General features: G+C 47.8%; 9 protein-coding genes across 9 annotated transcripts; 3 read left to right on the top strand and 6 right to left on the bottom strand.

The window, feature by feature from the left end:
• Positions 1–333: 333 nt before the first annotated feature.
• Positions 334–3,195, bottom strand: EDB82DRAFT_477404 (OPT oligopeptide transporter protein-domain-containing protein; the record flags this gene model as incomplete). Its single annotated transcript, XM_065608089.1, has 7 exons — positions 334–821; positions 874–1,131; positions 1,165–1,453; positions 1,509–1,704; positions 1,752–1,970; positions 2,027–2,366; positions 2,415–3,195. The coding sequence occupies 7 exons, from the start codon at positions 3,193–3,195 to the stop codon at positions 334–336; spliced, it is 2,571 nt and encodes an 856-aa protein (XP_065463923.1).
• A 753-nt stretch (positions 3,196–3,948) lies between these two features.
• Positions 3,949–5,332, top strand: EDB82DRAFT_546697 (thiolase-like protein; the record flags this gene model as incomplete). The annotated part of the gene is made up of 3 exons (XM_025727235.2): positions 3,949–4,350; positions 4,400–5,122; positions 5,174–5,332. 3 exons carry the CDS (start codon positions 3,949–3,951, stop codon positions 5,330–5,332), a joined length of 1,284 nt encoding a protein of 427 aa, XP_025581721.2.
• A 138-nt stretch (positions 5,333–5,470) lies between these two features.
• On the top strand, positions 5,471–6,704 carry EDB82DRAFT_233617 (ubiquinol-cytochrome C chaperone-domain-containing protein). Its single transcript, XM_065607272.1, has 2 exons — positions 5,471–5,962; positions 6,036–6,704. Exons 1-2 carry the CDS (start codon positions 5,608–5,610, stop codon positions 6,605–6,607), a joined length of 927 nt encoding a protein of 308 aa, XP_065463922.1. The 5' UTR covers positions 5,471–5,607; the 3' UTR covers positions 6,608–6,704.
• Positions 6,704–7,677, bottom strand: EDB82DRAFT_233660 (dihydrofolate reductase-like domain-containing protein). Its single transcript, XM_025727233.2, has 2 exons — positions 7,376–7,677; positions 6,704–7,268 (listed from the first exon to the last, which is right to left on the bottom strand). The coding sequence occupies exons 1-2, from the start codon at positions 7,511–7,513 to the stop codon at positions 6,801–6,803; spliced, it is 606 nt and encodes a 201-aa protein (XP_025581720.1). The 5' UTR covers positions 7,514–7,677; the 3' UTR covers positions 6,704–6,800.
• A 91-nt stretch (positions 7,678–7,768) lies between these two features.
• On the bottom strand, positions 7,769–8,676 carry EDB82DRAFT_477400 (thioredoxin-like protein; the record flags this gene model as incomplete). The annotated part of the gene is made up of 5 exons (XM_065608088.1): positions 7,769–7,823; positions 7,894–8,374; positions 8,424–8,464; positions 8,516–8,594; positions 8,643–8,676. The coding sequence occupies 5 exons, from the start codon at positions 8,674–8,676 to the stop codon at positions 7,769–7,771; spliced, it is 690 nt and encodes a 229-aa protein (XP_065463921.1).
• EDB82DRAFT_233630 (uncharacterized protein) lies at positions 8,579–10,192 on the top strand. The gene is made up of 4 exons (XM_065607273.1): positions 8,579–9,042; positions 9,111–9,304; positions 9,354–9,680; positions 9,734–10,192. The coding sequence occupies exons 1-4, from the start codon at positions 8,949–8,951 to the stop codon at positions 10,049–10,051; spliced, it is 933 nt and encodes a 310-aa protein (XP_065463920.1). The 5' UTR covers positions 8,579–8,948; the 3' UTR covers positions 10,052–10,192.
• A 46-nt stretch (positions 10,193–10,238) lies between these two features.
• EDB82DRAFT_233557 (uncharacterized protein) lies at positions 10,239–15,521 on the bottom strand. The gene is made up of 4 exons (XM_025727230.2): positions 15,495–15,521; positions 12,381–15,358; positions 12,057–12,332; positions 10,239–12,006 (listed from the first exon to the last, which is right to left on the bottom strand). Exons 2-4 carry the CDS (start codon positions 15,282–15,284, stop codon positions 10,333–10,335), a joined length of 4,854 nt encoding a protein of 1,617 aa, XP_025581717.1. The 5' UTR covers positions 15,285–15,358; positions 15,495–15,521; the 3' UTR covers positions 10,239–10,332.
• A 1,444-nt stretch (positions 15,522–16,965) lies between these two features.
• EDB82DRAFT_538446 (uncharacterized protein) lies at positions 16,966–18,140 on the bottom strand. The gene is made up of 2 exons (XM_025727229.2): positions 17,703–18,140; positions 16,966–17,628 (listed from the first exon to the last, which is right to left on the bottom strand). Exons 1-2 carry the CDS (start codon positions 17,787–17,789, stop codon positions 17,416–17,418), a joined length of 300 nt encoding a protein of 99 aa, XP_025581716.1. The 5' UTR covers positions 17,790–18,140; the 3' UTR covers positions 16,966–17,415.
• A 3,196-nt stretch (positions 18,141–21,336) lies between these two features.
• Positions 21,337–23,772, bottom strand: EDB82DRAFT_505681 (C6 zinc finger domain protein). The gene is made up of 4 exons (XM_025727228.2): positions 23,463–23,772; positions 22,781–23,406; positions 22,594–22,731; positions 21,337–22,247 (listed from the first exon to the last, which is right to left on the bottom strand). The coding sequence occupies exons 1-4, from the start codon at positions 23,464–23,466 to the stop codon at positions 21,516–21,518; spliced, it is 1,500 nt and encodes a 499-aa protein (XP_025581715.2). The 5' UTR covers positions 23,467–23,772; the 3' UTR covers positions 21,337–21,515.
• Between the last annotated feature and the right edge of the window lie 446 nt (positions 23,773–24,218).

Genomic DNA, 24,218 nt, shown 5'->3' with positions numbered 1-24,218 from the left:
CTTAGGGCAGTCTTGAGGTCTGAATGGACAACGTAGTGTTTATTACTACATCTTTTCTCCTGCTCTTGTTGAGGGCGGTCTCAATGTTGCGGGCGGCGGGTTTATTGTCCAGCTGCACGATAGACGCCACATGAAACCCGACTGGCTCTTACATAAGTTCAGCTATTTAGAAGCAAACATGTCTCTGAATAAAAACTAGTTTTCGACGTCTATCTACAGATGCACAAGCCACCAACAAACATAAACAAAACATGTAGTTATTCTAGATAAGTAGTCTACGAGACACACAATAACCCCCCCCCCCTTGGGTGTGCACCCCTAAGCACCCCACCATCACCAGCTCTTGGGCCCGAACCGCGCTCCCTCGACTACATGTGCCTGTATCGCGGTACCTTGGACATCCATGGTCGATGAGACGATGTCGTTTCCCCACCAGCTTGGCGGGTCGATACCATGCAGCGTGAACGCAAAGAAGATGAACAAAGTCGCAAGGGCTAGCCCAAGATCGAGTGCAGACGATGTAAGGAAGTTAAGTCTCGACCACCATCTGAAATGGCGTTTCTTGATCCAAAATTGAAAGACGAAACCCACTGCCCCCCAAGAAAGATAATTGAGGGGTGTCGCAGGCGGCATAGCCCCTGCACCTCCAAAGATGAGAGGTGCCATGAGGAAACGCACTGGAGACTTGGGCCTGCGTTTGGCCAGGAAGTAGATAACTATGGGAGTTATGGCACCAATGACGAAAAAGACAAAGAGCCCAGAGTATACTTGGCCAGGCGAGAACATGCGGGCAGGTCCGAGGAGACCCCATATTATGGAGGCTGCGACTCATGTATTAGATCAGAAACATTTTAGACTCGGCATTAAACTTACCAGCGAAGAAGACGCGACCTCCGGGACACGTAAAGTGATCTACCTGGTGTTGCTCACAGACATCGGGGATATTATTCAAAGACAGGTTCAGAACAACGATCTGAATAAAGCACGAGAATGTTGTGGCGACAACTTGAGACAGGAACATGGTTCGAGGAGGGATCTTCATGTAATGTCCAAACTTCAAATCCGAGACAAATCGAAGAGACTGTGCCCTAGACAGAGGGGTGTGGATGTCAGTCCAGAAGTCTTGGAGGTCTTGGAGACTTCAAGGGAGCACTCAATACTTACATTGTGATGTATCCATATGTTTTAAAACTAGGCATTCAGGATCAGCATACAGGAGTGTGGATCGAAGACAGATAAGCACCCACATCATCAGGGCCAGTGGTCGACCTGGTTGGAGGTATCCATAGATGAATTCTGTTAAGACGTTCAAGCCAATTTGAGTATTCGTCACAGCCTGAATGATGCCTATGGGAAGAGCGAATCCAAATGAGATTGCGATGGCAAGCAGAAAAGCCCACCAGGAAAGATTGGTAGGGTAGCCAAGCACTGTATAGAAACCAATCAGGAGCATCTGAGTTTCTATCATTAGTCAATTGTTACAAAGAGAATTAGGAGTGGAAACTCACAATTGCAAAGAGTGACATGTACCACCAAGTAGGCGCTTCTTTGTACTTTCTCATAAGTTTCATGTGTACATCAGGCTTTTCATTTGTGCTGTTTCTCCATTGTTGCCAGATCTGTTTGCCGTTATGCAGATAAGTGTACACAACGAGTGAAGATATAGCAGCAAAGGACAGACCATAAGAAATTGCAAAGGTTGTACTTTATTTGTCAGTTTAGGTCGGTAGTATACGGAAGGTTTATCATACCTGATGAAAAGGGGCGAGTAGTTTTTGTATTCTTCTTCGTTTAGTGTGAAGTCCTTTGTGAGAATCCGCGTGGTGTTGTAGCGAGCTCCGGTATTGTCATATGTACCAGAGTCGCTCATTGGCAAATACTCGCCATACCATGCTCCTCCGTAGTGAAGGAAAGACGATCCAATAACAAAGAAGACAACAACACCAATGAGAGTATTGGCGATGGCATGCCTGCTCCTCGTCAATATAATTCTACAGTCCAGTGATCGAGTTACCATTATACATACCACGGCGGAATGAGCGGTGAGCCAACGTATCCTGCAATCTGTGTCCAGTCAAAAGTGATAGGAAGAAGAGATAGACCTGTCTGGCCTCCAAATAGCTGGTTCACAATGGGATTTTGAGGGGCCATCCAAGTAGCTACGGCAAAGATACTTAGGAACTGGGCCAGGAAACCCGGGATGAAGTAGTAGAAAAAGGAACATGCAGTCACAACTGCGAACCATTTGTACCGGTGCATTGCTCCTCCTATAACACTAGGATCTGGGGCATCGTTTCTCTCGTACATGGCATTCATAAGAGTAACACCAGCAAGATTTTCGGGCCAGATCATGGATGCAGGATACACTTGGATTGTAAGCAAAGTAATTAGAGCCAGGGATGACAACAACTTACCCAAGAATTTCCGTAGCATTCCTGCGATTCCATAACCTACTGATTGAGTTGAGATAGTCAACAGAAGTTGGAACGCGATGCCAAAGTCCTGCTTGTAGAAAATGACTTGTGCTAGAATGATATCAGTGGCATATGCCACTGAGAACGAGACACTGGCCATGACGACGATGATAGCGTGTTCCTTCACGTTAAACGGCCCAGGGTTGAGAGTCCATGTTATACCAAAAGTGGTAAACTCCCGTTCTGGCACAAACTTGGCCCAGCCATGACCCATCGGCCACGCAACGATTTGAGCGATAAGAGGGCCAATGCTAATAGACGGTTGACGTAGTGAGAACAGAGTGTTCATCGAAGCACCCACAACAACGAGTAGCATTCCTATAGTCCATGCTCGTACAGTATTGCACGGGAGATCTTCATCAAAGTTGCGCACCGCAGCCCGAACTTCAGGATATGGTGAGTTTTCTTCTTCCTCATTCTGGTCTTGGTCATCATCCTTGATCAAAGCCGTCTCATCACTAGACTCTTGTGAGTTCTTTCGTCTCGTCTCATACTCCCGGGGGAGGTTTGGGTCCATGAGAAGTTCGTATTCTTCACCCTGATCATCTTCGTCATCGTTGCGTGCTCCAGTGCCTGCCCACTCATGCAGACGATGCTTGAGATTTTCGGGGGGCGGATCTTCAATCTCTAATGATGTTGAGAGCCGTCCACTGGGACCTGATATGCTTTGGCCGATATGTTCGACTGGTAATGCCGACCCCAGCTTCCGATTTTCAGACATTGTAAGCTTGGTTTGCCCTTTTTAGATGTTGTTGGTTGCAGTCCCCGAGGATGACTCGGTCTCAACAAATTGTGGTTGCTCTCTTTTCCGTTTTCGAATGTAAATTTCGTTGATTTCAGCAGTATCCAGGATCCGGGAGATTGTATATCGTTTGGTATGGTAACATATGTCTGAGCTGGGCGTACCGTCACCTGGACAGAATAACAACTGCTGCCGAGACTGATACAAAGTTTGGCACAACTAACCGGTTCCCTTCTTAGCCAAAATGACTTTTCACGTCTTTTGAGGCTATGAGGATAGTATATGATTGGGAAAAGATATTGTATTGGCGTTATGCGAGAGACGTTTCGTGTCGTGTCCTTTGTTGTTTTGTGGCGTCTATTCAAGCCTGGAATTGATCAAGTCACTTTAAATGAATGACAGGTATAGAATTTATATGATGTTGATTCATTTAATGACAACAACTGATCATGGAAATGATTCAAATATTGACAAAGGATTGAGAGTTTACTGAGAATGTCATTGAAGGCTTATCGTGAGAATATATCGAGGGAGGTACCAAACCGTACCTGCCCCTTGTATCCGTGTCCGTCTCACAATCTAACTACCTAGCGCTAACCCAAAAGTGGAGATTCTATTCTTAAACTTTACATTACATCTTCTCTATCATTTTATACTATTATATCGATACTTGATTCTCAACATCGACCAACTAAATTAATCTCCTTCTTTTCTCCTCGGTATGGAATCATAATGCGACGGGTAGTAGTGACTGGCCTCGGAGCCATCACGCCCTTGGGTGTAGGCGTGAAACGAACCTGGACCCGTCTTCTTAATGGCGAATGCGGAATCGTCAGTGTTGCAGATCTAGAGCCTCAAGCGCGTTGGAAAGAGTTGACAAGCACAATTTCTGGGTTAGTGCCTAGCGGCGAAGGGGAAGGTCGATGGAGGGCATCAGACTGGCTCAGCGCAAATGAGCAAAGACGAATGTCCAAGTTTACACAATACGCCATTGCTGCCGGCGATATGGCTCTCGAAGACGCGGGATGGGAGCCAAAGAGCGAAGAGCAACTGGAGGCTACTGGAGTCTGCCTAGGGAGTGGCATTGGGAATCTGGATGAGATTTATGACACCAGCTTAGTGCACCATAAAGATGTAAGATTTCGTGTCAACCAATCCTGAACCAGTGCTGAACATGTGTCAGGGCTACAAAAAGGTATCGCCGCTATTTGTACCCAAGATTTTGATCAACATGGCGGCTGGTCACATAGCCATGAAATACGGTTTCCAAGGCCCCAACCATGCAGCAACTACAGCTTGCACAACTGGTGCACACTCAATTGGAGATGCATCGCGGTTCATCAGCATGGGAGACGCCGATATCATGGTTGCAGGAGGCTCGGAATCGTGTATTCATCCCTTGACATTTGCTGGCTTCGGCAGGGCAAGATCTCTATCAACGGCATACAACGACAATCCTACAGCGGGCTGCCGCCCATTTGATGCCGGCCGCAACGGTTTTGTGGTTTCTGAAGGTGCTGCTGTGCTGGTCCTTGAAGAGTTGGAACACGCCAAAGCACGAGGAGCGCGCATCTATGCTGAAATTAAAGGATATGGTTGCAGCGGTGACGCCTACCATATGACTGCGCCGCGAGAAGATGGCCGCGGCGCATTTCTTGCTATGAAAAAAGCCTTGAAGAATGCTGGAGTCAAACCCTCACAGGTTGATTATGTCAACGCACACGCAACAGCGACAAACGTTGGGGATGTGGCAGAGACATCGGCTATTAAACGGCTCATGCTAGGCGAGGAGGGACATGAAAAAGAATCGAACATTACAGTCAGCAGTACCAAGGGTGCAGTTGGACATTTGTTAGGTGCTGCTGGAGCCATTGAGGCTTTGTTCTCAGTCCTGGCCATTCACCAGGTATGTTGCGTTTGTGTTTGATCATATGTATCTAATACTAACAATTTCCAGGGAGTTGTGCCTGCAACATTGAATCTACAGAAGCCAGACGTCGGTGCTGCTTTTAACTTTGTACCGAATGCGGCACAGGAAAGAGACGTTGGTGTGGCTGTATCAAACAGCTTTGGATTCGGAGGTACGAATAGCTCATTAGTATTCTCTAAATACTGATGAATAAATATTCAACTGTAAATTAGAACTATCACTCTTTCAAGGTATCGCATTGTGCACAGTGCCCTTCACACTAAGGGTCTTCTCCACTGCCGACATATACCCGCCAACCTATCAGAAGTCAAACAATTTCTATACTATCAAAAAGATCAGTTCGTCATGACCTGGTGCATGACGTGAAGACTTACAACAGCTTCCCTTTGTGCCGTTTCTCAGGCTCCTCTCAAGCCATTTTCCCTTCCGAAACGAAACCCCCGAATAAACAAATCCAAAAAATGGCCTGCGAATCCTGTAGAACCCAGGCTCGGTCCGTCCTCCGGGCCGCAATGCGAGCTGGCGCATCACGAGCCTCTGCACCCACGACAAGAAACTTTTTGCCGCCCGTTGCAACTATGCTTTCCCGACGAAATTTCAGCAATTCGAGCTCAAGGAGCCTTCTTCAGGGTATCGGAAAGTCCATGGCTGAGCCGTATCGTGTCCTGGGTGCTACAGAGCAGTTATTCAAGGCTTCCTCCAAGGCAGCTGATTACCATATTACTGAGAAGGAGCGCAAGGAGGACCATGTAAAGCTTGCAGAGGATGGCGAGGAGATTGGACATTCTCTAAACTCTGAGAGTCCCTGGCATCACAGTACGTTTTAATCTCCTGACAATTTCTGACCAAAAAATATTGTTCAAGATTGCTAACCCTGTACTTGCAACAGCCTTCAAGCTTCCTCCCACCTTTAGCACCTGGTCCCATGTCACTATGCTGCACCTCTACCTAATCAACACCCGAATACGCTGCTTCGACCGCGAAGGCTTCCACAACTGGCAGCATCAGCTTACAGACCACTTCTTCTTTGAGTGCGAGAAGAAGATGCACATCGACCACCACATCACATCGAGTGCCCTGCGACAGCGATACCTCAAGGACATTTTCGTCCAGTGGCGCGGTCTTCTCTTGGCGTACGACGAGGGTCTCATCAAGGGCGATGCGATGTTGGCGAGCGCTATCTGGCGAAACCTGTTCAAGGGTTCACCTGACGCTGATCCTAGAGCTCTGCTTGCCATTGTGGGCTGGATGCGATCGACACTCCTTCAGTTTGAGGCTGTATCGGATAACAACCTTCCTGCGCAATTACCGGCCATCATGGCGAAGCCGGTCGATGTGTTCTGGACGAGATTGGAGAAGCAGCTGGGTGGACAACAGGAAGACAGCATTCCTGCTTCAGAGCCTGTAAAGGAGGCCGAGGCGGCTGTATCAGCAGGAGCAGCCAAGGTGTCAACCAACTAAATTATGAGTGGGATGATGTGTATTATCAGCTGTATGTATATGTCACATGAACAAAAAAAAAAAAGAATAGACCAGGTCGGGCTGTATGATTAGGGCATTGGGATGAAGGTTGGGCTGGACGGATGTATTTATGAATAATTTCAATGATGATATCCTGCCTCATGGAACAAAACCACCAGGTCTATCTGTTCATCTAGTCATGCTTCTCCCACATTTGGAAATCATATTGTGTCCCTGCCTCTTCTTGACCACCTTCTTCAACCTCCTCGCCCGTCCACTCTTCCAACTCCTCTCTCGACTTTCTCTCCCACTTGCCACTCTTCAGATCCACAGGGAAGAAAGTATCGCAAACAAAATCCCGTTCAATGTTGGTGAGCAGGATACGTCGTGCCTCGGGTAGCTTGAGCGCAGCGTCGTAGATCTGCGCACCGCCCATGACAAAGATGCGGCCGATGTCGCTGCGAGCACGAGCATACTGCAGCGCGAGCTCAAGTGACCGGACCCCAACGGGCTCAGACGGTTCAACTTTCCCGGGGAGGTTTGAGGGCGCGGAGCGGCTTATGACGATGTTGAGGCGGTCTTTTAGAGGTCGGAATTTGGTGGGGATTGAGTCCCAAGTTTTGCGGCCCATTATGACTGCATTGAGAGATGATGAAGAGACCTGAGAGTTTGTCAGTATAGTTCTTTCGTATTTCCTTATTCCATTTATGTGGGATGATTGGTATGCGGTGTTTTTGAGTAAAGGGCAGTATGTGATTGCAGCAGTACCTGTGGTGGCAGTCTAGTCGTCACACGCGCAAAGTACTTCATTTCTTTGCGCAAGCCTTGCCAGGGCATTTGGCCAAGGTAGCCGATGCCCATGTCACGAGTCGCAGCGACTATGAGAGTGATTTCGAGAGGCTGCATATTTTTTTAATGTGGTGTCAGTGTACGTGAAATGTGAAAGTTGAAAGAGGTGGAGGTTTAATAAGTTGAACGAGGTTCTCCTTGAATGAATGACTGAGTGGGTTTTGATTGAGCTACTACTGACACATGAGACACAACATCAACAATAGGTCATATACAGTGCATGTTTATTATCCAACACCAACTATATTTTGGCATTCATATCAGCGCTTAAGAATAACCTCCACAGGTTGTCCAGACTGTCTATATCCTCAATTACAACTTTGAAGGAGGCAAGATCTGGACGTCCTGGAAAGGAACCCTCAAGAACCTATAAATATGGTTAAACCTATACGATTAGTTAGCAATGATCTGACCACACTTCTCAGGGAATGTTTCACCTGTCACTTCCAAAGAAAGCTTCCGACTTGCCATCCGTATTCGTCGCAATCAACCAGGGCGCTCCGAAAGCACCCTTCTTGAGCGCTAGACCAGTCACCTCCTTGACTCTGTCTTTCATACTCTCACGGCCCTTCATAATCTTGTCGATATCCTCATCAGAGAACAACTTGCTGTCACTGCCTCCATCGAGCTCATCGGTCGCTTCCTTGAGCGCTGCAATGAGATTTGCGTCTTCGGCAAGGTTGACGTGGGGAGGCAGCCAGATCTTTTGGAAAAGGAATCGCATAGCTGCGAGAAAGGTGTCCTCTGGGTAATTTTCCTTGATGTAGTGCAGAGCACGGAGAGGTGAGATGGTCTTTGCGATGGCGAGGAGGTCAGGTGGTGAGCCTTGATAGGGAGCCGAGAGGCGTTCTGCAGAGCGACGAGAGTCTTTGGCAAGATATCTCGACTTTGCAGGGAGTACCCAAGGGGGTTTGTTTCCTGGTAGACGGTAAGGTTGTTTCTCTGATTTTCGCTGGATAGAGTATACCTGATTCACTCATGATGCCGCCCAAGAAGACGGGGATGAAACTGATGATGGTTCAGTATTTAACAGCACGTCTTGAATAATTCTCAACTTACTTGACTTGGACGTCATGGGCGGCTAGTTTGCTCATACTCCGTCGTAGCTCAATGAAGCCAGTATAGCTGTAGAAAGACACTTGTGGTTGTTAGTCTTGTCCCAGATGGTAAGGGTGCTGCTACTCACCAATGTCTAGGTAGCAATCGATTCGCCCGCCCATTTTGAAAGTATTTGTTTACTTGTCTTAAGATCAGAATACACAAAATGATATCTGAATAGATATTTGTAAGTACAAGTCTCAACAAAGATTGATTCGGATCTCGGTACCCCGTGTTATTGTACTGTCACCCCTGGTATTTAATGGTGGGTGTGGGGTTGCCGAGGCTATCAATCCACCCCCGGATTCTCCAACTCGACCCTTGGTTGCATTTATAATACGATTAACAACCCAAACATATACATTTTAAAATCTACAGAAAAGAATCAGTCACTATGGTATCCAAAAAGCCTGTCGCTCTAATTGTTGGCGCATCCAGGGGCATCGGTCGCCAAGTTGCCATCGACCTCGCCTCTAATGGTTATGCTGGTTCGTACAACTACAACTAATATCCCGTACTTACTTGTCTTGTATACCAACTAACACGGCAATTTAAGTCGTTGTCGCTGCAAAATCCATCAGTGACCCTTCAAATCTCCCATCGCCTTTTCCGCCAAATCCTAACTCATCTGCCTCGACAATCACAACCGTCGCACGTGAGATCACTTCAGCAGGAGGCGACGCCACGGCCATTCAAGTAGATGTTCGCTATCCCGAGAGTATCGACTCTCTGATATCACAAACCATCACTGTAAGTCAGTTCGTCCATTTTCAAATCAGTACTAATTGAATGACAACAGACCTATGGTCGTCTAGATGTCCTCGTGTACAACTCGGGTGCCATATTCTGGGCCCCCGTCTCATCGACACCCGTTAAACGATTTCAACTAATGCAGCGCGTTAATCCAGAAGGACTATACGCAACCATTCAAGCTGCTCTGCCTCATCTCCCTTCCACAGGCCGCATTGTAGTCGTCAGCCCACCCATCTACAGCCGTTTTTTCCGTGGCAAAACAGCTTATGCGGTGGGCAAGGTTGGCATGAGTGTTCTTACAAAAGGCCTTGCCATGGACTTTGAGCGCCAAGGAAAGAATGATATGGCCATTACTTCTATATGGCCCGCTGTGGTACGTATGGCAATATCCTTCAAATACAAAGTAGAGAGCTGACAGTAAACTAGGCTATTGAGTCTGCTGCTACAGACCAGTTCACGCGCAAGAACCCAGAAGAAGCGAACGATCTACGAAAGGCAACCATCTTCTCAGACGCTGTTCTCGCCATTCTTCAAGCTTCACCTGCTGTGGTCAATGGAGAACTACTCCTAGACGAAGATTTCTTACGTGAACATGCAGGTGTAAAAGATTTCTCAAAATACAACGTTGTGCCAGGCACTGCGCCACGGAGGATCATGCCCGCGTCTCTTCCAGACCTGACAGTGGTAGAGCAAGCAGACGAGGGCAAAAAGTACGACAGCACAAAAGCCAAATCCAAATTGTAAAGTTATGAGCAATCGCTATGGGTAGATATATGTAGGAAAATATGACCACTGTACAGGTAGCTAATAATGTAGGGATGTCAACCTTTGCGGCCATGCATGAATGATATCCTCTAAAAACAGACACGTCTAATACCACCTTGGCAGAGTCGCGTTCCCAAATAACTCCTAGACATGACTACAAACGTACGCCCAACTCTTTGAAACATCTTTTCCGTCCCTTCCCTGACATTTCTATGAAACGGCAATCCTCAATTTCGAATTCTCGAGTTGCCCCGCACTAGCTAGTAGTGACGAGTTTGGCTGGGTGGCTCAATTCCTTGAAACGCTTCAATCTCCTCCATCGTCCTGTTGAACACCGTCATGACTTGGTCCATGACTCTGCTGCGGTTCCACTCGCTTCTTGTGCGCCAAATTTCGTCCATAAGATCACGGTTGATCTGTTCGAGCTGCTCGATGGTGCAGCCACTCGTCGCCCCTGTTATGTTATTCAACATCCCTTCTACTTCCCCAAGTCCCAGGGGTTGAGAAGCCGAAGTTGATGAACCAGAGTTACGTGCAGACTGCTCGTCAGAAATATGGTCGTTCAGTATGCTTGCCACGCCGCCCACACTTTGGGCCTTGAAACCCAATGATGTTCGCGCCGAAGAGGGACTGTCGGAAATATTCGAGACCTGCATGTGGGCGCCACCTGCAGCGGCAGCCTGAGCCTGAGAGTGCAGCCACGAGTCATCTCCAGAAGTGTTGTGCCCAATAATCAGTGTGTCAGGGATATCAACCTGGCTGTCATCGTCAACGCCCCCCCGGCTCTCGCCGTGGCCTCCGTTGGTCATCTGACTGAAGTCTGATGAGCGGTGGGTTGAAGGGTCCGATGTTTTGGTCGTTGATGCCTCGTTGATGATGGCTGAGGGCGAAACTCCTGGTGGCAATGTTGTCACCACAGACCTTTGCGAGATTTGCGTCATTCCCGTATGCGCTACACTGAGTTGCTCGTGAGACTTGGGCGGAGGTCCCATTTCGGAGAGCGCCTGGGTATCGTTGTCGATGCCGCTCATCTGGGTGTCCTCCCCAATCATGTTGTTGATGCCGTTGCTCAGAAGTGGCAAGTCCTGGCCTGAAGTACCATAGTCGTTCGAAAACGGGCTTCTGACTTGGAACCTTGCGGTCGTTCTCGATCCTGGAACCACTACTCCGAGGGTAACAGGCCCCTGAGAATCGCTATCGTTACCACCCAGATCAGACTGGACACGGTCTACAAGTGATTGCATCGCTTTTCGCTTTCGCTCCTTCTCCATGGCGTCCTTGGCTCGTTGGAGTTGGCGTCGATATAACCCTTCCCAGTCAACTTGAGAAGTTTGGTTCTCGATACTAGCGACATCAACTTCGACGTTACTGAGAAGTTCATTGGCCTTAAGAGTTCGCTCTTTATCTCCAATATTTTTGGCATCCTTGGCAAGAGCCTTGATGTCAAATAGGAAGTCCTTCGGTCGAGCGTAGAAACCGTTCGACAAGCGCTCCTCAATAGTAGTAGTCTCGAGGTTATAATAACACTTGCCACTCGCGGTGTCTCGAAGGACATCATTGTCATACTTGTCCTTGACGATCTCGTATGGTCGGAGCTGGCCAACTTCTATATCCGGTCGTACAAAGTTGGGCTCTGACTCGACGAAGAGGTATTCTATCTGAGCAGGAGAAATTACAGGCTGTCGGAACTTCTTGTACTTTCTGTTGATCTGGTCCATAATAGGCTGAAGCTGGATTTTGAGGGCATTGAGCAGTTGATGATCCCGCTTCTGTGCAGCCTTCATATCCGCCTTGGTTGGGGGAGCAGGCTCGATAGGAGGGGCAACAGGAAGTTCCTCCAGAACCCTCTTCTTGCGGTTCTCGGGGTCGGGGAACTCGCGCGGCTTCTTCTTGGCATATTGAAGTGTGGTGTTGAAGTATTCCATGCGGCATTCCTACACGAGTTAGCACAGTACATAGCATCAATCGCGAAACCAACACTAACCTTGCTGGGGTTGTTGATCCTCATTTGGTTCTTCATGGAAAACCCGAAGAAGTCACGGATGAGCTCGCTGGGAAGTTCATCCCTATCGCCTTCTGCCGTAGCCAAAAGAAGTACTGGATCGGTAGGAGCAATGGATCGCAACATAGTCTTGAAGGTGGTGAGAGCGAGGGTGTTGTGCAGCGCAGCATACCAGGCCTCAATGTTGGGAATGTAAATTACACTAGGTTTGTGCCGCCTGACTTCTGTGAACAGACTGACGATAACTTGCTCCATGGCCTGGTATCTGTTAGTATATGGAGGATTTCAAGAAGGCAACGAACTTACCCTTCCGTCGTTCAAGATGCTGGGGAGGTCAAAGTTTTGGACATGAACTCCTTCAAAATAGTGAAGAATGGCAGATGAGAGGTAGCTCTGGCCCATTCCGCTCTGGCCGTATATGATAAATCTAGGGCGGAACACTCTAGATCGCTCAAACTCTTGTTGCATGGCCTCCCTACCAAAGCCGTGATCATCATCATCGAATTGCTCGTACATGGCTTCTTCGAGGGCTGTCAACTTCTTCTTGCGAGGCAAGAGGCCATCGAGAGCCGACTTGGCAGCTGCCAATTGATCACGAAGCAAAGGTTCTATTGACTTGGGGAGAGGCTTAGCGCCAGATGTTGCTGATCGTTCTGACGAGGGGATGAGTTTCTTGATAGACAACATAAAGTCAGTCGCGTGGACACCAATCTTCTCAGGATCAACGACAAGCTTCTCCTTGGAGGCGTAGATTTGGGGATACGTTCGTTGAATGGCGTTGAGGGCGGCCTCAGTGCAGAGAGCTCGCAGATCAGCACCGCCATAGCCTTTCGTATTCTCAGCCAACGAGTCCTTGAACTGGTTTGAGAGTCCCCAGTCTGCCGTGTGGATATTGAGAATTGATTTTCGACCTTCAATATCAGGCAAAGGGAAGTAGAACTCGCGATCAAATCGACCGGGTCGACGAAGAGCAGGGTCAATATTGTCAGGGCGGTTGGTGGCACCAATAACGATAACCTGGCCACGGCCATCCATACCATCCATCAAAGCCAAGAGTGTCGAAACAATGGAGGCATGAATCTGCTCCTGCTTGCTAGATCGAACCGGGGCAAGACCATCAATCTCATCAAAAAAGATGATACTTGGTTGGGTTCTTCTCGCCTCTTCAAACAATAAACGAAGCTGTTTCTCGGCTTCACCGACCCACTTGCTCAGAGCGTCGGCACCTTTTCTCATATAGAATGAGATTTTTCGACCGCCAGAGCCAACCGAATTGGCTAAAGCGCGAGCAAGTAACGTTTTACCTGTTCCAGGTGGACCATGGAACAGAACACCGCGTGGTGGAGTAACATGGAATCGGGTGAAGAGCTCGGGGTATAGTAGGGGCAGCTGCACCATTTCCTTCAGCTGGTCGATATGTCCTTGCAGACCACCAACCTTGCTAAAGTCAACATTCAGGTCAACACCCAAGGGGTCAGCATCTGCGAGAGCCTTGCGATCCTTGATTTTGCCGACGTTGGGTGCCGCACCAGCCCCATCGAGGTTCATACCAGGCGCACCAGGAAGCAAACCACCAGGTGCAGCTGCAGACGTCGGAGTCATACCAACATTTCCAGCGACGCTAGAACGGTGCACCATTTCATCGTCGCTGCTGTCCGAATCAACACCGCCAGCTGCACCAGTGCCCCAGGGCCCATTAAGAAGGGCGCCGGCACCACCGCCTCCGCCGAAGGGCCCAAATGTGGTGTTGAGGCTGCGTTCCCAGCCTTGACTGGCACCGCCGCGTCCGCGTCGAGCACGTGGTTGTGCTGTGGGTGCCTCAGCTTCTTCTTCCTCAATGTTAGCCGAGGTGAGAGGCGGCATGTAGTAGTTGACGCGTGTTCTTGCTCGTCGAGTATTTTCTTGGTAGACGATGGGTGATTCCTTCCTTGGACGGCGACGACGAGAACGCGAGTCCTGCCTAAGTTCTCGAGCTTCTTCGTTCAATTCATCCAAATCAAAATCGGGTTCTTCATCTCCAGAATCTCCACCACGACGAGATCTGGCAGGTCGAGAACGTCGACCTCGAGGAACCGGGCTGTCAACGTCGTCTGGATCTTGACGACGGGGCTTCTCTGCGTCAGAAGCCTCTGCATCGTCGGATTCGTCGCCAGGCTCGAAATCACTGCTGACCTCTTGAGACTTCTTGCTAGATTTGCGGGTCAAGCGACGAGACTTCCTGGGGCCGGCGTCGGATTCGGCTTCTTGTGGTTGGGCGGAAGCATTGGCGCGACTTCCACGAGTCCTACGCGTAATAGGCACATCGTCGTCATCGTCATCCTCTTCTACCGTCTGGACAGGAGCGTCTTCTCCGGGTGCATCTTGATCAGCAGCGTCTTGCATGTCTTGATCAACGGCCTCTTGTTTCGTAATCTCTTCAGGGTCTTGAGTCAATTCGTCCGGCTGGTCAGCTTCTCTGACTTCCCTGAAGCTGCTCTCCTGCGTAACCTCTTGAATCGTCTCGGGGGCGTTCTTTAGGCCCTTGAGACCACGTGTGGTTCTTGTGCTCCGCGCAAATGTCTCGGGACTTCTACTCCTTGAGTCTCGTGACGGAACAGCATGTTTTCCAGAATTGGAGAGCTCATAGAATTCCTCAGCTTCTTCTGTGTGAGCCCGAGTTGCCCTACGGGGCGCAGGGGCATTGTTGCTGAGTTTCAACTTGACGACTCTAGATCTGGTTGGTCTGACGGGCTCCTCGATAGGCTCCTCGATAGGCTCCTCGACAGGCTCGCCCTCGGCGTCATCCTCCTTATTGTCTCCATCTTCGTCAGGCTTGACACCATCATTACCAGCATTGTCCGAATCATCGGTAGCTGATTCTTCTGCCTCGCGCTCGGGACTGCTTTCGAAGTAGGTGGTGTGTTGGGTAGCAGCCTTCCTGGCACGGCGACCAGCTGCGTTCACAGGTGCTCCCTCGTCATCCTCTTCTTCGTCATCCTCGTCGAAGAAGTCATCCTCGTTACTATCGGAGACTTCATCCTCGTCGTCGTCGATATCCGATCCACCATACCCGTTTTTACGTCGACGACCGGGTCTCCCACTACGAGAACGGCTGCTCTTCTTGTTGGTCTTTCGCGGTGGTCCAGCTTCTGTGGGGTCGAAGTTTTCGTCTTCGGGGTCTGATTTATTAGGGTCAAAGTCCTCGAGGACTCTCTTCCGCTTGCTGACCATGACTATATAATGGGTTCAGTGCAGATTGTGGCTATTTTGAGACGGGCGGTGGATGTAATTGAGTTTTTGCGGTTCTGGGAAGAAAAAGGGATGTCAGTAAGGGATACTTCCTTCGCGCGACGGAGGATCAGAGGCCATGGGCGCAAATGATGCGATGGGATCAATGAAATCACCATAACTTCGTCTGTTAATTTTTTGGTGCAAACTCACCTTTTACATGAACGTATTGTGCAAGATATCAAGTCAAGGCGTGCATGGGCGACGTGAAGACAAGGCACTTGAAGCTCTGGCTTACAGCGCGCTCAGGGTCGGCACAGAAGCGTCGGAAGGGATATTAACCTAAACAACCAAACAGTGCACTATTGAATAGTGCGTTTGGCTGATACAGGTGATGAAATGGACATGAACGAGGGCAAAAAAAACAAGAGAATGATGTTTGATGAAGTCGGTAGTTGCGCGTTTGTTCACTGTTTGAAGTCTTAAGGTCGCGCCAAACCCAACCAAAACAGAAGTGGGTCACAGTTGCCCTGAGCTGTGATTGGTCAGCTGCATGAAAACTCCATGAGATTAATCGAGATGTGAAGCCGTTTTAGTTTGGACATGAATACTGATTAAAACTGTGAATACTTGACATGACTTTTGATATGGATTTCTGAGTCTTTTTTTCATCATTTGGGTCGACTTTTGTCTCGAGATTCGTTTTTTCCACGTCTCAACGCGTCTCGAGCCTCTTTACGCATTCAATTCCTATTCCCATTTTCACGTATTCCGTTCAAGGAATTCGACTTACACGAGCTCTATCAAGGATCCTCATCGGAGCCAAAGCTCAATGTCAACTTCAAGCTCCATAGGGCTGATGGTTGACAACCGACAGCGTGTAGCTCCACAGTCGGTTAATCGACGGGGGATTATGCAGTTATTGATGGCAGTTTGTTGCCTTGGGATTCAGGCATTAATACTGGACAAGATCTACATGTACCCATCGTCGCAGAAGGCATCTTTCCGTTTACTGTCATTGGTGACTGCGTAAATTGTGCATTCTAACATCTGACATGGACATCACGAGCCATCTCGTAAAGGTGAGTTTTTGGCAATTTCTGCATGAAACAACGTGTTCACTTCCAAATCTAGAGGGCCTAGAGGGCCTAGAGGGCCTGGAAACATGGAAACTATCAACATCCAAAAAGCGGTAGGAAATAGCATGCTTCACCAAGACACCTAGGCGAGAATACGAATACCACCATGTTGGTCCCTCCATATTGGCCCGTTTTCACTACCAAATGGATGATTGTGAGATCAACAGACTCGACAAGCGACATCATTCGTTTCCACTTTGCTAACACATCAGCCGTCTAGCCGTGTGTGACCTACCCTATTCCTCCATTCAGCCAACCTACCCAAAATAAATTTAGCGATCTACATGCCTCTATTCCCGGACCCTATTTTACCATTTTTCGTCCTTTGTTGTATAATACGGATGACACGGCAAACCCACTTTGCCCCAAGCATTGGCATGATTATCACAAGCCTTGGCACCTGCGACATCGCCAAGACAGACGCGTAATGCGAAGATCGTTTCGAAACCGAGGCATCATCTAAAAGCAGAAGCAGGATCAGGGCAGGAACAAGCATCGTAGCACAGTATAAACCATAAACATAATCACCCAGGACAAATTTAGAAATGAAGTAATAAGAAAGTTGTTCTATGTATACTAATGCATTTGGATGTATCGGTTCGGATTCATGGGACTCGTTACGAATATTGCTACACAGAATGTAATCATACAAGTCGTCTCTCGTGGTACAGTCTTCCCACTGATCTCTCGTATCCCCCACTCTCCCCCCCCCCCCCAAAAAAGGGTATCTATTGCGTGTAGTTGGTCTCTTTCGAATGAATGGTTGAAATGTCTTCTTTTCTTTACCATACAAAAGACGCCACGCTTGCCAATGAGAGTGCCCGTCCCGTACCAGCCAGTGACGTTGAAGTTGTGGATGAATGAAGGTGATACAAGAATAATAAAAGTAAAGGGTCGTTTGGGTGGGTGCGGGTGATTAGGCGGTCTGCTGATAATCTGGTGATGATGTTACAGACTTTGTTTGTTGTTTATGCTCATTATGCTCATGCTGGAAATTAATCCTTGCCCAACATGGCTCGAGCGAGGTCAACCAGGGATGGTCCACCAAATAGGAACTGGCTTGAGTGCCTTCCACAGTAGGTGTGAACGTTGACGTTGGCGGGTTGTGGTGCGGGTTTGAACCAAGAGCGTGACGCCTTGGCTGTGGAAGAAGCCGAAGATTTTGTGGTGGAGGTAGAGAGTTCGCTTGCGTATGAGTTGGTACGTTGCTGGAAAGGTTTCTGTTAGTTGAACGGTCTAGACCAGATTTTGAGTTTTGGGATATGTAGCTGATGGAACTTACCTTGCTCTCCATAAGCGGGACTGGCTCACGGCTGCGACCACGCTGCTCCTCCTCAGAGGCTCTGTTGTTGCGAGATCCGAAAACCATTTTGAAGATTGGAGTTTGTAGAGTTGATTAAGAAGAGTATTTGTGGTTTGGGTATCGTTTGTATAATAGGCCTTCGAGGTAGTTTAAGTCAAGTTAAGTCGAGTCAAGGCACTCCTGGTGCAATCTAAAAGATGTCAAGGAATGTCTGTCTGTTGTGTGATGTGATGACTGTTGTGAATAATGAACGAGTATTCTGGTTGCTTGATTGACTGATGATGATGAGGAAATGAATGAATTTCAAGGGGGGAAGAGCTCCCTTAAATAAAAGTTCCTTTGTGATTAGAGCTGAAGTGAAGGGACCCCGACACTTGTTGGACTGGTCCCATTCTCATTCTCATTCATCCTAACCCCCGCTAACGTACCCCAAGCCAAGCCCAGGTCTGGGCCCCTAAGGAAACGCCAACCCTTGTTGCTACGTAGCAGAGCCCTATGAAAGGACGCTAAACCATGCGCGATGTCAGCCGGAAGCCTTGGCCCGTTCTTGGTATGACGAAGTGCAGATCCGACGAGCTTACGCGCGGGTCCCGACTAAAGGATACAATGCGACATGGTGGCTGTCCCTTTTTCAGTACTAATGTATGGAAGATATCTAGAAGCTATGTGATCGACTACAACCAGCCACTCATGAGTTGACTGGAAGTCAGTGATCTACCTACTGTGTACGGTACAGTGCAGGTAATCAAGATAACCTCCTTTAAAAGACAAATTGTTAATAACAAAAAGTCAGACATTAGTTGCTGCATATATATAGGCGACAGAGTACAATAATCAGACATAATCATAAAGCCTAAGACAGACAACGGTGAACAAATTTATCACCCTTATCTCCTCTCTTTTCTCTTTCCTCTTCACTTTCTCTCTCCATCAACCGCATACCAGTGACGCATACCGTACGGCACGGCAAATTCGGATCCGAGAAGGTGACGATGCGGGCCCCGGTTGGTCCCACAAAGACCGGAAGCTCCGAAGACCCATCCGTTCCGGTACCCTGACAGGCTTGCTTCACCTGTTATCTATCATCGCCAAGCAGTAAGCAAAGGTCACGAGGAACCTCACTTCTCCACTGCGACCCCATTTCTAGAAGGCCGCTAGAAGCAAACCCTTGCACGCAAGATTGTACATCTCCGAAAGTGATTCGTTGATCCGTACATCTGCAGACTGCGACTTGGGAGATAGATTAACAACAAGAATGGGGGGGTCACACTCAAGCTGGGCGTTTCTCGTCTCAGCCTTACCCAATGCAACCTCGTTTTTGGCTTGGTCCTGTCATGGGAGTAAATCATAAGACACACAGGATGAACGATTGTTGGTCAATGGCGTTTTAGCCTCATGCAAGTATTTCTGTTGCCTGATGATGAGATAGTTCCGAAAATGAGCCTAAAATATTTGGTAGTGATCAGTCCATGATTGATTGACCTGCGTCAGATGCTTAATGTCGACTTCTGTTCAGTAGAGATCTACATCATTGGGTATTAATTCCTTGCTGTCATCAAAAGTGGCTTGCATCTAACCTCAGTTCTACCAAAGAAACTCACATTTGTTCCACTTCGTAAAAATATACGCAACTGTCACACTTAATTTCTCTCAAAATAACTATGCGAGACCTGTCCTTTCTAACCGAAAAATAGTGTTGGGAAACGTTGCATCGGTATCTTCCAGACTGACTAGAACGATCTAATGCAGCCACAACAGCCCAAATTCCTTATTTTTAGTGAGTCACTGTCATCGGGATGACGCTGTAGGCTTGAGCTGAAAAGCCACAGTAGCATGTTTGCGCCGGCATGTCCCAGCAATGAGGTTGCTTGTCTGTTCTTACAGAGACCGTTAAAGTTTGACTCAACGGCTGTACCGTCGTCAACCACAATTATCATGTCGCACTCGCTTCGTAACTATCAATACTAATAAAAATTGGCAAGCTTATCTTAGCATTCGCCAAGAAAACAAAAGATTTCTTGGCTGGGTACTGGTCTTGGCAACGCCGTGCCGAACATTGCTTGGCAATTATCTCGGTCCTAGGATATTTACGCTAACATCAAAACTCGAAGTTTCATTCGCTGCTGCGTATCAATTCACATCTGTAGAGTTACTAAACATATCATATCGGAACTATCTTGCTCTGTAACAGAAATTGTCCAAACCGCCAGCTAAATCCTCGGCCAAATAATACAAAGAGACACCGAATGACCTGAGGGCATCATCATCTCTCCAGTCTGAACAGTGGATGCCTCGGCTTTCGCTCTTTAACTGCACGAGTTGCGTGAAGTTGCGAATCTTTATGACGCATGGGGTACCTGTATGTTCTTTATCTCCTCTTGAGTGCTACTTGCACGTCTCACATTCCCTCTTGAAGATTTAGTATTTGCCAGTCTTGCAAGGTTTGCCCGAGTTGCCCATCCTATCTTACACATGTACATCTTTCTGGATTAATGCTGTTGAGATCATTGGCCTTTCCCTTCTACAAAGATTGATAGTGCATCGTTAGATATATACACGTTGGCTTGGATCAACAGATCTACAGGAAAGTGGTTGGTTGTAATGTGAGGTGATGACATACAAAGCATGGCGTGTACTATGCGCTACCATCTGGTTGGCATCAGCTTAGCAAATCCTTACCTGAATCTGTTACGCCAGAGCTGACGGGATAATAGCTCTCGTTAACCAGAAATTATTTATCATAAGTGAAAGAAACCCCTTTTCTTGTGATCGAATGCACCCAGTGTGTATATTCTGTATCTGGTCATAAACTAGGAGCTCTTCTCACAAATTCCTCACGAGCAGAATAAGAGTCCGCGGTGATATCTGAAATACGAGATCTGACAGACCAAAAAACTCTCTACTCTTGCTTAACATAGGGGGGATCCAGGCATTCATTGTGTTTCCCATAATGCCAGGGGAGGATCCCCGTCAACCACCAATCGATAGCTCCTCGAGTTGATACACCATTCTTGTCCTATCTTTAGCCCCTATTCGTACTGCAACCCTGCCTCGGTGTAACTTAAACATTTTCTTTCTAGTGTTTACTGTATTGAGTTTCCTTTGAGTAACCTGATCCAATCGTGCATCACTAGAATCAGAACTGAAACGGTAGAGTGGTGATCAAACGTATTGCTATGTTTAGTTTTCGGTATATGTTCCTTACCTTATTCTAAAAACTTGATGTATTATTTGCAAAGAACTTTAAATCTCTAAATTATCTCGATTCATGTGGTTGAAAAGTCTCAATTCGTTCATAGAAGCTGATCCATATCGCTTATAATACCTGAAACTCCAAACGCTAGGCTCCAAATCAACAGTACAAAACATATCACTTCTTAGAAACAGGGCGCTTTATGTAGGAGAGCCATCTGTTGTTAACGATACTTTAGAGGAACTATAAGAAGAGAAATTAAGAAATATCTTTATTCCTGGACATGACAGTAGTCATACAGAGATACACACCCGAGTTGGCATCATTCGCTCAACTGACCAAACCTCAAGGTATCAGAAGAATTGGCCACTGGAAGTATAAGAGGCGAAACCAGCAGGACACTTGAGTTTATTTAGACCATACTTCTTAGACTGTTTATTTTGATACCCTGAGGTTTGGGAGGTCGACGTTTCTGCTAGCCAGTAGCCAAAACAACAATAGACGCGACAGATAAATGTTTTACTATATGTTCGAGAATTTGTCGCTAAATAATAATTACCGTACTTTCAATTACTTCCCGTAGCTTTCATTGACTCCCACTAATAAACATCTCCTCCGACCGATTCAATAATGTCGTCCTTTGGCTTAGGGTACGTTCTTTTGTCAACAGCCGCATAACCCTTAGAGAACTTATCCAAGAGACTGGCAATCCATCTCTGCTCTTCGCCAGTTGCAAACTCATACACAATACGCACAGCAAACCCGACTCGATACGGTCCCATGGCGCCTTGTGCTACAGATTCTATCGAGCGCAGTATCTGTTCCACAAAATATCGAGAGGATACACCTGCATTGGCTCGTGGTGTCCCGCATTCGATCAGTGTTTCTTCAAGAATAAGCATACTCGCCCAATATCCCATGAGCAACGACCCGGCCGCCGCCGATTGATGTTCCAATACCGTCTCGAACAACGAAGTCGCTGGATCAGTGGGCAAAGTCTCAACAGGATGTGGAAAGTCAAGAGCGTCAAACTCTTCGTACCATCGCACGAATCTTGCATGGCTTACCAGAGCCATCTGGGCCAAGGCGGAGACTTTGCCAGACTCAAAAGAGATGCCAGCCCTGTTGGCTTCGCGAACGAGATAGCCCCAGTGTATGACAGGCGAAAGCTGTGTCAGGTTCGCGAGAAAGCCATCACCAACGCGAATATGACTGATTGGGGTATCAGGATTGTAAATGAGGCGTCTTCCACCATCAAACATAACTCGATTCCATTCCGGCCGTGACAGGAATAACTCTTCCTCGCCGGGGTAGAAAAAGTCGCCTATTATCTGACAAGGGATCGTGTTAGTTGGAACCCCGCTATGGTAACATTGTCAGAGCCCGTTGAAGGGACGAAAGATCCACCTGGGTTGAGTTACCAGGATGGCGAATCCACTTGGGTTGGGTAGGTGATATGTGAGATGCCATATCGCGCCATCTCAATGCAGAGTAACCCTGCCGGTGACGAAACGAGAGATATGCTTGAGGCGTTGCTGTCACTGCATTGCTGATTGGTTATTCTTGAAAATAGTCTCTAATCTTTATGCCAAATCTCCTTGTCACTTGACAAAGAGGCAATGCGAGTTTCTAACCCTTCGCTGTGTTTCTATAGTTGAAGAGAACTAAGGGACGTACAAGAACGCCACGAAACGACAGTAACATGGCGGCATCCCAACCCTCTGCATGAGCGGCTGGCCCTCGCTGTTCCATCAAAGTACCAATGCCTTTGGCATGTTGGAGCCAGGTTTCGGAGCTGCTGGTTCCAGCAAATAGCTAAAACGAATAAGCTCCATAATCCAACAGAGTGCAGTGAGAGGATCACCTCGAAGTAGCATAGGAGTATAGCGGCGCACAAAGTCTCAGGTGTCTTCCATTCTGTGGAGTGTCGGAGAGCTGCTTGTAGTTCACTGAGTGCCAGGCCGTATATAGTCCGGCTTTGAGCGACTAGAGCCGTATTGGAGCTTGCTTTGCCAGCGAGATGCAAAGCAAAAGAGCAAACGGCGCCATCGAGGAGAGCTCGTTTTCCTAATCGATCAAGATTTAACCATGATAAGAGTGTAAATACATCAGTGGACTGAGAGTAGCTAGAGGATACCTCTACCATGTTAATCAGAAGTGGCCCTCTTGGCAGCCCCGGCTTCAGCAGGGTTGGTGAGGTCTTTACCAGAGACCACGTTGATGAATTGGTTGTATATGTGTTCTCGGTCTCATCAGACGCAGCTATACTAGACAAAGATCTAGCGGATGATGACTCGACGGTTCCTGATCTTCGACCGCGTTGGCGGATCAAGTGTTTTCCAGTATTATTATTGACGAACTTGATATCGCGATCATATCCTGGACACGCAGTGCCATACTTGGAGCAATTGCTGCAGGCGGGTCTGAGACCATCACATTTGACCTTCCTGGTTCTGCAAAGCTGGCAACCAGTACTCCGGGGTACCCCAACTGCCAGTTGTAGTCAGTCCGAGCCTAGTCAGTGTTTGCGTTGGATAGGTGCTAACCCATGGCCAATGTCGATGTCAATCAATGGAGTTGCTTGTCTTGCCCTTGTTCAAGTTCAAAGTGCTCACCGCCGGTTCTCAACCATCGGTGCCGCTATCGAGTCTGATGAGATCGGAGTGAACCCCCTCCCACACAGCGGCTCAGCTTCCCGAAGCGGCCGGCAAAGTTGCGAGAGATTGCGTGGGTAAATGATTGTAGTGTAGCGCAATAATACTGTAGATGCGGGAGAGGCACACGGAGGAAATGATTTGCACCGCCGGTTCGGCCCTTGTCAAGCTTCCCCGTTGCTTCGTGGTTCTTTGAATGACAGTTTTGGTTGTAGCAAGTCAGACTCAAGGCGCCTGCTGACTTTATGTACCTTTTTTCTTGACAGCGTACCTGCTTTCCCTTAACCAAGTTTACATACACCATCCTCTAGGCCTAGGAGGTATCTACCCAAAACAGGCAATTGGGAAACCTAAAGGGATATAGCAGGTCTAACCAACAAATTTGGCAGGAACGAATTTCTCGCATATGCATATGGCAGGCACCTGTAATGTGATATCAATTTACCCATCAATTGCTAGAATCAAGATGTCCAAATATCTGGGGAAACCAGGATTTGCTCTCTTCCAAGACCACCCAAAGGTTCTGGGCAGGGCAGTTCGGATATTAATATGAGACCTACCTGAATTGAGCCGTATGCATATTACAGTCTACCCATGCCTAGTACCTGCTTCATATTGATTCATGTCTCCAGTCGTCATCTCCTCGGC

The sequence above is a fragment of the Fusarium venenatum genome (assembly GCF_020744135.1).
Source record: "Fusarium venenatum strain MPI-CAGE-CH-0201 chromosome Unknown EDB82scaffold_3, whole genome shotgun sequence".
NCBI classification, from domain to species: domain Eukaryota; kingdom Fungi; phylum Ascomycota; class Sordariomycetes; order Hypocreales; family Nectriaceae; genus Fusarium; species Fusarium venenatum.
This window is presented reverse-complemented; position numbering and strand designations above follow the sequence as displayed.